Source organism: Lithobates pipiens, unplaced genomic scaffold (assembly GCF_037356315.1).
Source record: "Lithobates pipiens isolate NorthernLeopardFrog02 unplaced genomic scaffold, aLitPip1_a1.2 Scaffold_27, whole genome shotgun sequence".
Lineage (NCBI taxonomy): Eukaryota > Metazoa > Chordata > Amphibia > Anura > Ranidae > Lithobates > Lithobates pipiens.
The window spans coordinates 75,968,419-75,987,686 of NW_027507788.1; the positions used below are offsets into that span (position 1 = coordinate 75,968,419).

Consider the following 19,268-nt stretch of genomic DNA (forward strand, 5'->3'; position numbering starts at 1 on the left):
CACTGATGGGTGGCACTGTTGGCACTGATGGATGGCACTTTTTTATTATTTGGGTGGCACTGGCAGGGGGCAGGTGGGCACTGATAAGCTGGCCGATCCGATCACGGCCGCCGGTGATCGGCTATTTTTCCTCCTCGTGCTGACAGCGCGAGGAGGAAAAATAGCCGATTACCGTCTCTGTTGTGTCACATGATCAGCTGTCATTGGCTGACAGCTGATCACGTGGTAAGGGGTCGGGATCGACCCCTTGCTCCAATCCGTAATCAACCCCTTGCTCCAATCCGTGATCAGTCGAGTCTCATAGACTCCCTGATCACAGAGCGCGCCGCGCGCGCGCCCCTCGGGGGGCGCGCAGGCCGCTCGTGCATGGGACGACGTCAATAGACGTAGTCCCGGCAAAGCAGGTCCGCGCTGTAGCCGTCATTCGGCTATAGCGCGGATCTCAAGCGGTTAACAGGCATAGATGGTAAAATCATCATTCTATTTATGGTGTGCATGATTGCTCTGGTCGGTCTCTATTATCACACTGGACTGTAGGTTGGTCCCATGCTTATTGTTCCACCTTTTAGGTTATATAAACATGTGAGGGAGTGAGTGACACATTGCCCTGAGGAACTTTATTACATTATTTTAGCTGATTACAACTATAGATACTCTCATTCCTCTCCATATGGGAACAGTATTCAGTTTAGTGGGCTGCAATCTAGTCCCTTTGTTTGATTATTAGGATTCCAGCGTGGAAAATGGTAGAAATAGATGGCCACCAATGTGAGAGCATAACCGTGAGGACTATAGTGTTTGACCCTCTGTCTTTATCTGCACAATGAACATCAGCAAAATAGCCAATCGGCGTGCTGCTGGTGGTCACTACCAGTGTATTTTGGTTTATATATACATACTATATAATATATTTTAGTTTGGAGTAGTTTTTTACGACCAGAGTCTCGACATTTTACTACATTATAGTACATACTAAGGGTTTACCAAGATTGTAATTGTGTGTCATTTGCTCTGACGTATAGTTAGTTAATTCATCTGTCATGGTGTTTTGTGTAAGGCTTCATGCACACGAGACGCAGATGCAAACGCTGCTGGACACATGTTGAAACCGGCGTTTAGAAACGCGCGTTTTGCCGCGATTTTTACCGCGATTTAGCGGCGTTTTACCGCGTTTGCGTCTAGAAGCGTTTAGTTAAGCTAACATCATAGACCCTCCCCAGCTCAAAAAAACTGTATTAACTATTTCAGCAATTTTGTGAGACCAGAGTGAGTAGCAGCAGCTGTGAGAGCTGCAGTGTACTTGTATTTAGCGTGTCACTTGCCACGGCGCCTGCCACAAGTTGTGGATTGTCCACTTGCCACGTCACTTGCCACGTCATCTGCCACAAGTTGTGGATTGTCCAACTGCCATGTCACCTGCCACAAGTTGTGGATTGTCCACTTGCCACGTGACTTGCCACATCATCTGCCACGTCACTTGCCACGTCACCTGCCACAAGTTTTGGATTGTCCACTTGCCACATCACTTGCCACCTGCCATGTCACTTGCCACAAGCTGTGGATTGTCCACTTGCCTCGTCACTTGCCACGTCACTTGCCACGTCATCTGCCACAAATTGTGGATTGTCCAACTGCCATGTCACCTGCCACAAGTTGTGGATTGTCCACTTGCCACGTGACTTGCCACATCATCTGCCACGTCACTTGCCACGTCACCTGCCACAAGTTTTGGATTGTCCACTTGCCACATCACTTGCCACCTGCCATGTCACTTGCCACAAGCTGTGGATTGTCCACTTGCCACATCACCTGCCACGTCACTTGCCACAAGATGTGGATTGTCCACTTTCCATGTCACCTGCCATGCCACCTGCCACAAGTTGTGGATTGTCCACTTGCCACGTCACCAGCCACATCACCTGCCACAAGTTGTGGATTTCCACTTGCCACGTGACTTGCCACATCACCTGCCACGTCACTTGCCACGAGATGTGGATTGTCCACTTTCCACGTCATCTGCCATGCCACCTGCCACAAGCTGTGGATTGTCCACTTGCCACGTCACCAGCCACATCACCTGCCACAAGTAGTAGATTGTCCACTTGCCACGTCACTTGCCACATCACCTGCCACGTCACTTGCCACAAGTTGTGGATTGTCCACTTGCCACATCACTTGCCACCTGCCATGTCACTTGCCACAAGCTGTGGATTGTCCACTTGCCACGTCACCTGCCACGTCACTTGCCACGTCACCTGCCACAAGTTTTGGATTGTCCACTTGCCACGTCACTTGCCACGTCAGCTGCCACGTCACTTGCCACAAGATGTGGATTGTCCACTTGTCACATCACCTGCCACATCACTTGCCACATCACCTGCCACGTCACCTGCCACAAGTTGTGGATTGTCCACTTGCCACGTCACTTGCCACATCACCTGCCACGTCACCTGCCACGAGATGTGGATTGTCCACTTTCCACGTCATCTGCCATGCCACCTGCCACAAGCTGTGGATTGTCCACTTGCCACGTCACCAGCCACATCACCTGCCACAAGTAGTAGATTGTCCACTTGCCACGTCACTTGCCACGTCACTTGCCACAAGTTGTGGATTGTCCACTTGCCACATCACTTGCCACCTGCCATGTCACTTGCCACAAGCTGTGGATTGTCCACTTGCCACGTCACCTGCCACAAGTTTTGGATTGTCCACTTGCCACGTCACTTGCCACGTCAGCTGCCACGTCACTTGCCACAAGATGTGGATTGTCCACTTGTCACATCACCTGCCACATCACTTGCCACATCACTTGCCACATCACCTGCCACAAGTTGTAGATTGTCCACTTGCCACGTCACTTGCCACATCACCTGCCACGTCACTTGCCACGAGATGTGGATTGTCCACTTTCCACGTCATCTGCCATGCCACCTGCCACAAGCTGTGGATTGTCCACTTGCCACATCACTTTCCACGTCACCTGCCACGTCACCTGCCACAAGTTGTGGATTGTCCACTTGCCACGTCCCTTGCCACGTCCCTTGCCACGTCCCCTGCCACGTCCCCTGCCACAAGTGGATTGTCCACTTGCCACATCACTTGCCACATCACCTGCCACGAGTTTTGGATTGTCCACTTGCCACGTCACCTGCCACAAGTTGTGGATTGTCCACTCGCCACGTCACTTGCCACATCCCCTGCCACAAGTGGATTGTCGACTTGCCACGTCACTTGCCACGTCCCCTGCCACAAGTGGATTGTCCACTTGCCACGTCACTTGCCACGTCACCTGCCACAAGTTATGGATTGTCCACTTGCCACGTCACATGCCAGTCACCTGCCACAAGTTGTTGATTTTCCACTTGCCACGTCACCTGCCAGGTCACTTGCCGCGTCACCTGCCAGGTCACTTGCCGCGTCACCTGCCACAAGTTGTGGATTGTCCACTTTCCACGTCACTTGCCACTTCACCTGCCACGTCACTTGCCACAAGTTGTGGATTGTCCACTTGCCACATCACTTGCCACCTGCCATGTCACTTGCCACAAGTTGTGGATTGTCCACTTGCCACGTCACTTGCCACCTGCCACGTCACTTGCCACCTGCCATGTCACTTGCCACAAGTTGTGGATTGTCCACTTGCAATTGCAATTGTTTAAAATATTTTTCTAATGGTTTTTCATCATTTGCAATAATTTTTGAGATTTTTAATGTAAAAAAAAGGTCACCTTTAAAAACGCATATAAACGCAAACGCGGCTAAACGCGGTAGCGGCGTTTTGCCGCGTTTTGCGTCTGAAACGTGGAAATTTTTGCTTCTGAACGCATTTTTTTGCTTCTGGAAAAACGAGATTAAACGCAACTGCATAAAAACGGAAAAAAAAGAGACTGTGTGCATGGACACATAGGATAACATTGAATGAGTTCAGGGGCAGTTGAAAAAACTGTCCAACTGCATCTGAACGCGCGTTTAACTGCGTCTCGTGTGCATGAGGCCTAATCCTTCTGCGCCAATATTAACATTAGTATTTGGGGTTGTTTATTTTAATCTATTTTATTCTATGATAGCTAGGTCACCAGGAGTTCTGCTGTTGAGACTTGAATTTATATTCATATCATGAATTTTTACATGATGTCTATATTTTATGAATATTTTAAAATCAATATATAAAAAAAAGGGTTCTATAAAATAAGAAAAAATTCCTATGAGAAAATTAACATTATGGGGAAGAATGACTTTAATTTACCTGCATGTACACATGCGTGTGTGTCCATATGTTCATGAACGGACTATGGTCTTATGACGTTATGGTATAATAGAATGTATACATTCTTCTACACAAGCTTTATGGACACATGCGATGAAACATGCAAGGAGGATTATAGTCCTTTTTTCACATTGGTAAAATATTAAGTGGTTTGTCCTTTACCGTATTTATCGGGGTATTACACGCACCGGCGTATAACACGAACCCCAAGTTTAGGAGGGCATTTTAAGGAAAAAAGCTGAATAATCAGTGTCATTTGCAGCTTGCCCAGTGCTGTTTGCAGCCTTGCAGAGTGTCATTTGCAGCTTGCCTAGCGCCGTTTGCAGCCTTGCCAGTGTCATTTGCAGCTTGCCCAGCGCCGTTTGCAGCCTTGCAGAGTGTCATTTGCAGCTTGCCAGTGTCATTTGCAGCCTTGCCCATGTTTAAATTTCCCGCCGCCGAGACAGACCGAGCGAGCGCCGCCGAAAAAGACCGAGCCGACTGCTCGGCTCCACTTGTAGTCCCGCCTCCCTGCTGTTTCTGGAGCGAGCGCTGATGAAAAAGACCGAGCCAACTGTACTGTGTATTCGGCTTGGCTCCGCTCGCAGTCCCGCCCAGTATGGGAGGGACTGCAAGCCGAGCCGAGTACACAGTACAGTCGGGCTCGGTCTTTTTCGGCAGCGCTTGCTCCGGAAACAGCAGGGAGGCGGGACCACGAGTGGAGCCGAGCAGTCGGCTCTGTCTTTTTCGGCGACGCTCAGTCTTTTTCGGCGGCGCTCAGTATTTTAGACTCACAGACAGTGGGGATCGGCGTATAACACGCACCCATGACTTTCCCCCGATTTTAAGGGGGAAAAAGTGCGTGTTATACGCTGATAAATACGGTATATACACATGTTTATGTGTGTAAAATTGTTTCACAGCAAGATTTACACATGGACAAGGGTATTTATATATTTATTTATGTTTTTACCCATGCATTCATTTATTTAATGAGGTGTTTATGCATGTAACATGAATATCTCTAATCATTTACACCATTCATCTATTCACTCATTCATGGACACTTCATCACTATATATAATTTTTTCTTTACACCCAGCCAAGCTAACAAATTCACCCTTTTGGTCTTTTTTCAATAATTTATTATAATATGGAATTTTTTTATTTATACCTTTTTTTTTTTTATACTTTTTTTATTTATACCTTCACTTTTTTAAATATATTTTGATAAGTCTTTACATTGTTCATTTCTCACACAATCACATCTGGTCACGTGTATTTCCACCCATTTACATATTTTTTTCATTTTTTATTATCTATCATTGAGTATTACCACCTTTATTTTTGTTTCAAAATGATATTCACCAATGTCTTATAAAAACTGTGTTTATTCATTCACTTAATTTTCATTTTGTTATCATGGGGGTTTCAATTAGTTCAAATATTTGATTATTTTAATCACTTAACCAATCATTTTAATTATTCAATTAGAGATGGTACTTAATAAACTTTTTGTGCTGTGATTGTTTGCTATGAATAAGCACTACAGCTAATGCGAACCTCAGCAATTTTTCCTTGTTCGCTATGTTTGTTGAGCTGTTATGTGATTTTCTAATAAAAGAAAGTGGTCTACTGAAGAGTACGGCAGTCTCGAGCTTGTTTTTCGTCTGTTGCTAGTGGTAATAGTCAACACCTGTGGTTTCCCAGCCGAAGAGACAGCTTACAGCCTGCATGTGTGCTCCTGGAGCAGTGAGATCCCTTCTCCTTCATATTCCAAAGAAAGGCATGGCGGTCTCATCGACCACCATTTCCAGGTGGATCAGACAGATTGTAGTGCAGGCCTACGCCTTGAAGGGGCATGCGCCCCCCTTTCCGGTCATGGCCCACTCCACAAGGGCAATCGGAACGTCTTGGGCCTTCCGACATCAAGCATCTGTCACTCAAGTGTGTAAAGCTGCGACCTGGTTGTCTGTCCACATTTTTACCAAGTTCTACAAGGTAGACGTCAGTGCATCGGCTGATGCCTGTTTTGGCAGCAGAGGTTTGCAGGCAGCCGTATAGTTGCAATTGAATATGCAATATATTTAATTTTTTCCTGTTTTTTTTTCTCTATAAAAACGCGTTACCGTTAAGTTAATGCACGGTTGCTTTACATTCCGCAGTTTTGGTGCGGTTGTGGGTAGTCACTCCTGTTGAGGGTACCCTGGTTTGTGGTGGATTCTTCCATGCACTGTTGTTTTTTGTGGGTAAAGTTTCACTAGTTCCCACTTGCCATAGTGGATGAAGTTTTCTATGCTGTTTTCCTACCCCTCGTTTGGCACTGCTTGGGGACGTCCCAATGGCTAAGAGAGGAGCTGTGCCGGTCGGTGAATATAAGAGGAAATAGGATTTTTTTGTACTCCGTAAAATCCTTTTCTCTGTAATTCACTGATCGACACAGCACCCGCCCCTCCTTTTTCTCTTTACGTTATACTGCTTGTTGACGTACTGATGACTGCATGGCAGGCTGGAGGGTTGTTGCCCAACGGACCGCCCCCTGGGCAGAACTGAAAAGTTCTGAGTGTTGCATAACAAGTAATGCCTAGCCTTCTCCTAAAGGTAGGCATAACAACCCAATGGCTAAGAGAGGAGCTGTGTGGGTCGGTGAGAAAAGGATTTTACGGTGAGTACAAAAAATCCTATTATTTCACTCATTAAAATGCAAATCAATTTAGAACTTTTTTGAAATGTGTTTTACGTGGATATTTTTTTTTTGTTCTGTCTCTCACTGTTAAAATAAACCTACCATGTAAAAAAATCAGCAGGGGATCAAATACCTTTTTCCCTCACTATATATATGAGGCAGTTGCGTGTTCTTTGATTTTTGATCTTCAGATTCTAGTTTTGGATGCAAGTCCATGATCCTTGAGGGGTCCCCTTGGCACTGGTTTATACACAGCTCTGGGATTGTTTTAGGACACTCCATCAATAGAAGAGCAACTAATCAGGTCACCCAGTGACTGCTGGGAGAAGAAAAAGACTTTGTACTTTCCTTTTTCCACTGTTTTATTAAGGGACATTCTTTACTCTCGTGTTTATTGTTGTTTTTTATGACCCGTTGTCCCCGACAAAATGTTTTCTTAGGAAGTTTTTCTTCTGTTACTACCACTTCTACTTCTATACTTGTCAGTACATGCCACGTTATAGCCATTAAATTGGCAGCTATACCCATCAATACTGACTGACTGTGTCTCAAATTATTTACTAGAAAAAAATGATTTTGCGAGTACAATAAATTCTTTTTTTCTAATCGTATTGTGCATGTCATTATTGATCCATTAATCAAGATCATGGATTATGTGCTGCCACCTTCAAATTAGGACAATGGCAAACAAAGCCATTAGGACAGTCCATATAACCCCCTCCTACACACACACACACACACACACACACACACACACACACACACACACACTCACACACACACTCACACACACACACACACACACTCACACACACTCACACACACACTCACACACTCTCTCTCTCTCTCTCTCTCTCTCTCTCTCTCTCTCCAAGCGATCATCAGTTTTTGCTAACTTTGCTTTCTCTCTCTCTTTGCTGTGTTCTCAGGTGATGGACGGCCTCTCTCTATGGCGGGCAGGTCTCTGGTGTTTAATCCTGATTTCTACTATTAACACAGGGAAGTCCTTTCACTACCTACCGGCACCCGCTACCGCAGTTAATCCTTACAGCTTCTGAATCCGCAACCCCTCAGCAGCGCCTCTGGAAACTGCCCAGAACCTGCCACACCAAAGATGCAGGGCCATTCTGTCATGTTGCCTCTGGCACTGGACACTTCCTTTGTGACACACCCTTGGTACAGTAGTATAGTGAGGTGCAGTTAGCTGAAGGGAGCCATACAGGTCCAGAGCAGTGGCAGTCTGCATCAGTGTGACTCGGTCTCTGAAGACTCCTGTGGAGAGGGGTATGCCCTCCTGTAACAGGTGAAACGGGGAGACTTCAACTACTAGGTTCTATCCTAGAAAAGAGTCGGTGCTTTCCTCTGTATGGACCCCCAAACTACCTTATCACTTCCACTTCCTTCCAACTGCATTTGCTGGGGATTGTAGCTAGACCCTGGATCCCTTACTTGTGCACACAGGGGTGGGAGGTATGAGTTCCCTAGGCTGATGTCCCTGGGCTGCTGCCAAATGATTTGGCATGGCCATTACATAAAGTGCAATTTTTTTCCCTCATAGTTGGCTGACCAGTCCTGTGCTGAATCCGGTAAGTCCTTTATTCCGTTAACCTGGATGGATCACACAATGACTGCCAGCTTGGGGTGGGAGGACTCCATGGAATGAAAACAGTCAAAGGGACATGGCCGTCAAGGGAGACCAGACTCTTCATCAAGATTACCCTTTCCCTGCTGTGTTGGACTGACCAGCTTCAGGGTAGTCAATTGGCAGATGGACTTTCTTAGTCTTCAGCACCTCAGATCTCTTCACCCTCAAATGTTCTGGGACATCTGTCACTGTTGGGAGAAACTGGACAGAATCAGGGATGACTGCTGACGCTGTGGGTTTAGCTCCAGCTGTTTATAGTCGCATAGTAGGTGAGGTTGAATAAAGACACAAGTCCATAAAGTCCAACTTATGAATATACATCTCCTGTCTGCTACAGAATCTTCTTTTGGTTGCACACCAAGATTGAGGAAGGCATCAAGTTTGTAAAGGCATCAAGTCTGGGCCAGTTGGCGCAGAATTACTTGGAACTTGGAATTCTCTCGCTTCTGAGAAACATTCCGTGAGCAGCTCTTGGCTGACTCAACCTGCTGCCTCAATAGGCAATCTGCCACCCAGCTTTATGTCCACCACCTTGATGAAGCCCAAGACCTCTCAGAAGTACTACCATTGCACTTAGAAGGCTTACTTTGTATGGTGTAAGGAATGTAGGTTTTATGCTAGGCAGCACTCAGTGGGATGTGTGCTAATATGTGTTTGTCCTTTCTCAAGTCTAGGCTGATCAACACTTGGCCTTGAGCACCCTGAAGAACCAAGTTTTGGCCTTAGTTTTTCCTTTTCGGTGACCGCTAATTTGCTGGTAAAGGCCTTTGTTCAGGATGTAGCTCACATAGCATACCCTGTTCTTTCACCAGTCTTAGCTTAAGATCTTAGTCTGGTCTTTTCTTCTCTATGGAAGTCTCCCTTTGAGACAATATGGTGTATTCCCCTGCCTGACCATAAGGAACGTTTTTTTTTTTTTTCATGTTTGTCATGCTAGTGAGACAGGTGTTGGAACTGACTGCCTTATGTTGCAAAGAACCATTTATTGTTTTTTACAGGGACAAGATGGTGTTAAGGCCTCAGGCCTCCTTTCTTCCCAAGTGGGTTTCTCCCTTCAGCTTAATCAGTACATTGCCCTTCCTTCTCTTTGTCCAGCTCCAAAGCATCCCAAAAAGATTTTTCCATACTGCTTCGATGGGGTGCACAAAGTGTGGGTTTACCTCTTGGCTACTGATTCCAACTCAGAACTCAAATTCTCTTTTTGTCCTGCCTGCTCCCTCAAGCGGTGTCCTGCGTCTCATGCCACTATTTCTGAGTGACTTAGGCAGGTTATATCTAAGGCATATGATTTGAAAGATAGGAGTTCCCAGTGCCTAGAGGCGATTCAGTTCGTATTGTGCGCTATACAAGTATTTCATTCATTCAGTTCTTCATTTCCTGTCTAGGTTCATTTTACTTATTCAGTGGGTACCTCTTGGGCTTTTCAGCACCGGGTGTCTGTTTCTCAGATTTTCATGGTTACCTCCTGGTCCTCTGCTCATATGTTTAAGTTTTACCAGGTGGATGTTCAGCCAGCTTCAGTAATAAGGTGCTTCAAGAGGAAGTAAACCCTGATGGGTTTACTTCCTCTTTCATTCCCTGCAAAGGTAAAGCATAATAGACTACTATGCATTGCATAGTAGTCCATTGTGTCACTTACCTGACACGGGAGCCAGTGAAGTCACCGCTGTCCCCTGTAGTCCGACGTATCCATCTTCTCGGTGGGTCTCACTGCTCCGCCGCTGTCATTCGGCGAAGCCGCAATGACGTCACTCCTGCGCATGCACACGGGAGCCGCCACTCGCGCCATGTCGCCGTTGACCGTGGCCCGCTCAGTGCGCCTGCACGCCGCTGTCTACAGTGCATGCGCCATAGACAGCAGTGCCTGTCTTTCGGCAAATATCTCCTAAACCATGTAGGTTTAGGAGATATTTCTTGGACCTACAGGTAAGCCTTAATCTAGGCTTACATGTAGGTCAAAGTGTGTTGTAAGGGTTAACAACCACTTTCAAGCTGCTCTTTGGGAATCGGATTCCTTTATTTTGGCCCTGTTGCCATTTTATTATGTGTTATCCACCCCACAATTGTATTGCTTAGTGTCATTCTGTTTTTCTTACCCGTAAAGAAAAATCCTTCTATTGCTTGCTAAAAAACTGGGGCTTGTTTGGATTAAGAGGGATTATATGAACTGTAAACTTTGTTTGCCAGTGTCCTCACCTGAAGGTGGCAGCATATAACCAATTGTGATTATTGAAAGCCTGTGTACTCAAAGAAAAATGATTTTATAGTTCAGTAAACCTTATTTTTTGTGCCCCCCGTCAGAGAGTTTCGCATCATTACCTATACTGCCATATATAGATGGCATAATATGTGCACCCCATAGCTGCAGAGTGCAGCAGAGCTGAAAACAAGCTAGTGGAACAACAGGTGCCAGCCGACCCACAGCAGTGAAGTCACTGAGTACCATTTTTGGGATCATGGAATAGAATATTCTCATAGGAATGCTGTTGTAATGTGGAGAGCTGACCCATTATAAGGAGGATTATTTTGGCGTGATCTACGATCTGATTATAACGCTCCAACTTATATACCCTCTGGTAAGCGCACTCACTATATGGTGACGGGCACTTGTGCGCATTTCAGTGTGTTCAATCACTGTGGTGTCTCCATTTAAGAATATAATTGCCGATCATATGGACTTATTCATGAATTTTCTATGAACGGATTTTTTTGAATTTTTTTATGTATTTTCTGATTTTTATGCACTTGAAATGTTTGGATTGTATTAACTATTTACATATTAATTATGTATATTTTATTTATATAGAATTTTATTCCTTTTTTAGAATTGGTTAGAGGGTTGGCGCAGCTTTTTGTATTTTTGCATTATTGTCAGGTGTTTGTATCACATTTATTGCTGCTGCCTATACTACACATTGTTAGTTTGTTTTTCACTGTTTTCACCCAAGCACGGTTTATCTTTTTCCTCCATAATATGTGCATTGTATGTACGTATGTGAGAAAGTCCTATTCTGCAAACAAATGTTCAGAAGTATAGGTACCATTAGGCCCTAAAAGTAGAATAGTTCAAAATAGCGGTGCATCGAAATGGAAATTCCGGTTCCAAAACTGAAATTTCAGGATGTCAAAACTAAAATTGACAGTTTAAAAAATCTATAAATTTTTATAAATAATTGTATTGTATTCAACTTTTTAATTTAATATCATGAATTTAAATGAATATGAATTTGCCGGCCATTATCGACACCTTTTGAAGCAGTGTTAAAAATCCTGCTTGCTGCATTTTTGATGCATATTTGGTCCTCCCAATTGAAATGCATTAAAAATGCAGCAAGATTGCATCAAAAATGCACGTGTTGTGTTTTTGATGCATTTTTTGAGTCCCGTGATCTATGAAAAACCAACCATAAGCACGGTAAAATCGCAGCAAAATCGTGGGTGTTTTCGGTAGCCATTGTTAGCATCTTTTTGGCCGATAATTTTTGGCAGCCGAAATTCCAGTGCATCACTAGTTCAAAATGAAATCAAAGGTTTTTCTGTTTTTACTAAAAGAACAAAACAAAGCACCTCAGTCATTTGCCAACATTTGAAGCAGGTTCTGCACACAGAGAGTATTATTTATTAATCATCTTTCATTTTCAGATTGCTGGATTTGACATCGATGGAACAATTATCACAACAAAGTCAGGAAAAGTCTTCCCTACTAATGCTGATGACTGGAGGTAACACAATTCATCATATTTGATACTTAAAGCGGTTCTGCACCTTAAAAAAAAAATATTAAAAGCCAGCAGCTGCAATAAATACTTTTAATAAATTGGCACTTACCTGTCCCAGGGTCCAGCGAAGTCGGCAGCAGATGACGAGCGATCACTCGTCTCTCTGCTGCCCCGCCGCCATCCTCTGTCAGGGAATCGGGAAGTGAAGCACTGCGGCTTCACTGCCCGGTTCCCTACTGCGCATGCGCGAGTCGCGCTGCGCGTCTCTGCTGGTCCCCGCTGTGTCCTGGGAACTGTGTGTTTCCCAGAACACAACCGGGGGGGGGGGGGGGGCAGGGCATCTGCGGCGGTCTGTCCCGGAAGTGGGTGCAGATACCTGGATTATCCAGGTAACTGCACCCCCCTCCCCCCTGAAAGGTGGCGGTTGTGGCACCGGAGGGTGGGAGGGAACAGATGAGCGGAACTTCCACTTTAGGGTGGAGAACTGCTTTAAAGCTTGAATCTGGACCATTTTTACCAATGATAAAATAGGCTTTCAGCCAGTGGGGGGAAAAAAAAAAAAAGCAACTTGGGCTGCAATACTGACCATTTAATTTGGAGCTGCCCCTGCAGTACATCTGAATAAGGATTTTTGCACTCTTTAAAATCCTGTTTTCTAAGTTAATTGACAGATGCATCTCTCACACCTCAGTTGTCTGTATTGAAGTTTGTACGGCTTTGTTAAACATTTATCATCCCTAGCAGTCTGGAGGGTTTGGCCACCAGGAGGTGACATTATTTAATGATCAGAGCTGTGTCCCCCAATTAAGTTAGAGAAAAATTTTTTAAGGTCAATTCAAAAATCCTATTTTTATGCATGTCAAATTTAACTTGGTGATCATTTAACCGCTTCAGCCCCGGCACATTTTACCCCCTTCCTGACCAGAGCACTCGATCCAGCACTGCGTCACTTTAACTGACAATTGCGCGGTCGTGCGACGTGGCTCCCAATCGAAATTGATGTCCTTTATTCCCACAAATACAGCTTTCTTTTGGTGTTGCTTGATCGTCTCTGCGGTTTTTATTTTTTCGCTATAAACAAAAAAAGAGTGACAATTTTGAAAAAAAAATATTTTTTACATTTTGTTATAATATCCCCTAAAAATATATAAAAAAAATGTTTTTCCTCAGTTTAGGACGATACGTATTCTTCTACATATTTTTGGTAAAAAAAAAAAAAAATCACAATAAGTGTTTTGTTTGCGCAAAAGTTATAGCAGTTACAATAGGGGATAGATTTATGGCATTTTTATTAATTTTTTTTACTAGTAATGTCGGCGATCAGCGATTTTTATCATGACTGCGACATTATGGCAGACACATCAGACATTTTTGACAAATTTTTGGGACCACTGTCATTTATACAGCAATCAGTGCTATACAACTGCACCGATTCCTGTGTAAATAACACAGGCAGTGAAAGGGTTAACCACTATGGGGCAGGCTAAGGATTAAGTGTGTCCTGGGGCATGTTTCTAACTGTGGGGGGGCGTGGCTACGTGTGACACGTCACTGATCTCTGCTCCTGATCACAGGGAGCAGAGATCAGTGACACTGTCACTAGGCAGAATGGGGAGATGCTTGCTTACATTAGCATCTCCCCCGTTCTTCGAGTCCGGTGGCGATCAAGTCCGGTGGCGCACACGCGATGGCACGGTGGCAGATTTAAAGGGACGTACAGGTACGCCCATTTGCCCAGCCGTGCCATTCTGCCGGCGTGCGCTGGTTGTGAACCGGTTAAAGCCCAACTCCAGGTTTGGGCCCCTGCTCCCTAACTGATCTACATGTATATATACACAAACAGATATTTTAGGCTGTGGATGTAGGCTGCCTCACATCCTCCTGTCTCTTCATGTAATCCCACACAGACCTGATAATGTTGAGATCAGGGCTCTGTGGGTGCCAAACCATCATTTCCAGGACTCCTTGTTGTTCTTTATGCTGAAGATTGTTTTTAATGACATTGGCTGTATGTTTTGGGTTGTTGTCCTGCTGGAGAATAAATTTGGAGCCAATCGCACATTTCCCTGAAGGTATGGCATGATGGATAAGTATCTGCCTTTATTTCTCATCGTACATCACAGGCCACACAGCCATAGTAGTTACTATGTGGGTTATAGGCCACATTCAGTTGATGGACACTGGTACACCCTAAGACGGGAAGTCCACTCCCTATATAACCCCTCTCACTACTGGGAATACCTCCGTTTTTTCGCCAATGTTTAAGGTGTTGGTCACGAGTAAAGATGTGCTGTGCTGAGCTCAAACAAGGTTTTACCTGTAACACTCTTTTTAGAGATCTGGACCCCGGGATCCAGTACTTTGTTATTTTAGAGCCATAAAGTTTTACTGGCGGGGTGCTATTACAGGGCCAGGATTGTGGGTTCCCCGAGGGTCCCCAATTCCTGAAGGTTTGTTAACGGAATCCACTGTGAAAGGGTGAAGATTGGGTCTATTGGTTTTTACCACAGAAAACTCTGTGGCAGGAAAGGTAAGTGGAGTTTTTTCTAAGACATTTTTAAAATTTTCTTATGAAATGTCTCCTTTAAAAAGTAAAATGTTGTCAAGCCTAAGAGTCACCACTAGGGGCTGTATGGAGCACATACCTTCTCATGCTTTGCTCAGAGATCATGCTGCAGGCGCAGCAAGTTTTTTTCCTTTGGCTAGCACGCAGAGCTCCGGTAAGTTCGGGGGGGGGGAATTTGCTTCACCAGACATCCCCCCACCTGGGCTGAACTCTCCCCCTCTTCACGAGGCTGAACATTAGGAGAGTGTTAAAGAATGATCACCAATGCCATTTTTTCTTTCATTGCCCCTAGCGCGGTGGCTTTCAGGTCTTCCCCTTGCCATCCCTCCCACACAAGCCAATCCCGGCAGATTGGAGGTCCGTGCTCACGCAGGAAAACATTTTTTTTTTTAAAGAGAAAAGGGGGCGCGATGGAGGGGGGCAGGGTGCAGCGTTGGCGTCCTCCAATGCCAGAGCAGCAGTGTGTTGTAAAAGCTTCATTTATGCTGGCTGCATGTTGTTGGAGGGACACAAGAGCAAAGAGAGGCATGAAAGAGGTGACACAGGCATTTGCTATTTGACACATTTACTATTTGCATCAGGCTGAGCATTAATGGCAGCAGCAGTGGCTGAACTATTGCTCAAGCAGTGGATGTGATTTCTTCTGATATTACTTCTGCTTTTGTGCATCGGGCTAAGGTCAGAAGGGGGGGGTTGAAACACCCTCAAAAAGGATCTCCCTCAAGCTCTGGAAAAGCTTACTCATCTCTACAATGGCATCCTCTCTTGAGAAGGGGTAACTGGTCCGAGTGAGCATCGGGGCCATGAAATGTTTGCAGCTGTTTTCAACACTGCAGCCCCTGTTTATATTACTAAAAAGTAGGGCTGTTGCTGATTAAAATTTTCGTGTTCGATTAATCTTTTTTTTTTTAAATCTATTAATCACTAATTTAGATTAATTATAATGCACATACAGATCCAACTACTTTTAGCTGATCTCCTTGCATTGCAGCTCTGCATTAGTCAGTGGTAAATGTGGTATACACTATATACAATCACCCAACACTATTTAGTTTCCACAATCCATGACTTAACTTCACAGTTCACACAAATACGTTTTAAATTCAACCTGTAGCACTGACGTAAGTCATTTTTTTTTTCCACAGTAGCGTGACAATCCCTCCACCTCCGGTCTAACTAATCACTCTCACCTTATGGCATGGACCCCTGTGCAAACAGGTGGTCATGCAAGCGGGTATAAAAATGATTAACATGGACCATAAACTTCTCTTACGTCTCCTTAGATCTCAGCAAGGACGCCAGGTCATGGGTAGAAAGAAAAGATCTAAGTGCTCACCGCTTAAGTATAAGATTTAATTTTTGTGTTCAAACACAAACTACTCCCATAAAGATGATAAAAACGCAGCATGTAAAGCCAGCAATCGTGTTAGTTCCGTAGGGCAGTAGTGGGTGATGTCATGCGTGGCTCCTCCCCCATACACATTACGTTCAATCGGCATCACCAGACTCCTCACCCCTTCCCTTCATTAGCAGATAGAGGCACTTGGGGAAGGGGGGGGGGAGTCCAGTGACGTAGATGTCCGTATTGTCACTGGATCTCCGGAACTCCCTGAAGAACCGAAAGCTGGCGGAGAGGTGGGTACCGATCAAAATAATTTTGATCTATCAACAAAATTCATCGATTAATCAAGGAATTCATCTTTAATTTCCACAGCCCTACTAAAAACTTATTTTTTTTCCTCAGCCATGATAGGATTGAAGAAAAAAAAAGAAAAAAGGATATCGGCTTTAATCGAATTCTAGTGTGGGACAAAATGCGACAGCTTCTCTTCCATTACCCAGGACCCTCAAACTGAGGAACTAGGGACGGGAGAAGATGCATTCCATCAGGAGTCTGTGGTGAGGTTAATGACTCCTCTTCTGAGGTATCAATTACGGGTGGATCAGCTTTCACAATCTGTAAGATCTGTAAGAGGTGCAATTTCTTGTTGAATGGTCCTCTCCACATTTATGTACCCTTAACTTAGTGTTTGGGTTCGCTAAAGCCTCCTCAAGCTGTGCATGCCTTTCTTCTCCATTCATTGCTGGAAAAGCTTTTTGTATCTGAGTGGGATCACCCAGATAAGCATTTTTTCCCTCCTAAAAAGTTTTTTCACACTTTATTCTACTTTGAAGAAGATTCACTAAATGTGGTCTTTACCAGCAATTAATGCTGCTATATGCTTTGGGAATAAGAGTTTGACTTTTCTGGTAGGCAATGCTCAAATGCTTAGGGATCCAACGGATAAATAGTTGGAATTCCTATTATTATTAATAAAAAACAAAGAAAAAAAACAACTTTTTTCTCTGGCAGATTGAGTGTCTCAGCCTGCACTGATAGTAATTGGTTAATCGTTGAGAGACCAGTTTACACAGGTGTTCAAGGTTATCCTGCTCAGCAGGCTCAGGATCTGGCAAGTTACTAGCAGCTTTATGTTTGCAATACATGCTATGAGAGATTCTATCCTTCAGGCCTTGCACCCTTCGCTAAGCACCATGCAAGAAGTTCATGGCTTCTTCCTTTTGTGGTAGCTATTTGGGGATGATTTGGGTAATACATCCAAAGAAATTCTAGTGGAAATTTTTTTCTAGAAAGGGGTACTAGAATTTTCTAGTGTAAAATTCTAGTACCCCCGAGTCATTTAAGAAAAGGAGTAAATGTATTTTAAAAACTCCAAGGAGTCTCAACGGCCTCCACCGTCAAGTTCAAAAGGTAATCCTCAGGGTCAACCCCAGGGATAAGAGGTCTTGGGGGAGGAAACCTACAAAATACTGAAGCCTCCTTATGAGGAGGTGCCCCCTCTCGCTCGAATAGCGGGAATTCTTCTGCAGTTCTCAAGGATCTGGCAGGAAGAGTTTCAAGACAGATGGGGGACTTCCTCAATAGCTTCAAGGTACAAACTTGAGTTCAGATTGTTCCTCGTTTTCTCAGATCAAACGTTCCTAAGGATCCAGAGAAAAAGAGGTTTCTCTCAAGCATTGGACCATCTTTTGGCAAAAAATTATCATGGTGGTCCCCATGTAAGTGCAGAGGTTGGGGTTTGGTTCAAACCTTTTTTTTCAAAACAGAATGGATATTCTGGATCTCAAAAATCTAAATTCAATTCCTGAATATAACCACTCTTTTTTCGCATGAAGTCAATCCAATCAGTTATCTCCATCCTACAAGGAGGAGAGCTGGCGTCAATCGACATCAAAGATGCATGCCTCCATGTACCCACTTCCTCACTCACTAGTAAAATCTACTTTTCAAGGTGCAAAATTTTAATTTTCAATGTGCTTTTCGGTCTAGCTACTGCACCTCGAGTGTTTACAAAGGTTCTGCGCCCTCTTCTAGCCAGATTAAGGGCCCAAGGTATAACGATTATGGTTTACCTAGACGATCTGTTCTTGATAGACCAGCCGGTAGCCCACTTAGACCAAAGTATGGTCACCACATTCAACTACCTAGAATATCTAGGTTGGATTCTCAACCTAGAGGAATTCCTCTTTAGAACCATGAAGAAGGCTAAAATACTTGGGTCTGATCATAGATACACCCAGAAAAGGGTATTCTTGCCCCAGGCAAAGATCAGCGCCATAAAAGGATCTGATTCAGGTGGTCGAAACAAGATGAATTCTTCTATTCAGCTTTACATGAGGTTGTTGGGAAAGATGGTAGTTTCATTCGAGACTGCTGCAAAACAGTATCCTGAACAAAGGGTTCAAGCTCTAGATTCCCAATGTGTCTGACTCCAAAGCCTATGGCCACATCACCCTGGAAGCCCCCGATCTCATTGGATCTTGGAGGTTAAGCAGGGTCAGGCCTGGTTAATGCCTGGATGGGAGACCGCCTGGAAATACCAGGTGCTATAGGCTGGGTTCACCGGAGCCTCAGTTTATGGTTAATAACCAAAAATCTGCAAAGGGGAAAAATCAGTTACCTGGGCAGTGGTAACAACAAATGCCAACCTTTTTTTGGTTTGGGGAGCAGTCCTTGAAGAGGTAACTGCCCAAGAGAAGTGGCCGAGATCAGAAATGGTCTTGCCCATTAACATTCAGACAGAGCACTTGGTCCTAAGGGCCTGAATGTTTCGTTTACGGAATTGTCCTGCCAGGATTCAATCCAACAATTCCACAGCAATGGCCTATATCAATCACCAAGGGGGCACAAGAAGTCATGTGGCCCAGAGAAAGGTGAATCATATCCTATCTTGGGCACAAAACAATGTACTTTGCCTATTGGCAGTCTTCATTCTAGGAATAGAAAATTGGCAGGCTACTTGAGTCGCCAGCAGTTGTTCCTAGGAGAATGGTTCCGTCACACCGTTATCTTCATGTCAATATGTCAAAGATGGGGATCCCAGACGTACATTTGCTTGCAT

General features: G+C 44.5%; 1 protein-coding gene and 1 pseudogene across 2 annotated transcripts in view; both read left to right on the top strand.

The window, feature by feature from the left end:
* Positions 1–19,268, top strand: part of PNKP (polynucleotide kinase 3'-phosphatase) — a 603,977-nt gene that overhangs the window by 215,958 nt on the left and 368,751 nt on the right. For both annotated transcript variants that reach the window (XM_077457083.1, XM_077457082.1), the window contains exon 5: positions 12,223–12,302. In XM_077457083.1, coding sequence (XP_077313209.1) covers positions 12,223–12,302 — 80 coding nt within the window. The remainder of the gene's footprint in view (positions 1–12,222; positions 12,303–19,268) is intronic.
* Positions 18,644–18,762, top strand: LOC143934695 (5S ribosomal RNA; annotated as a pseudogene).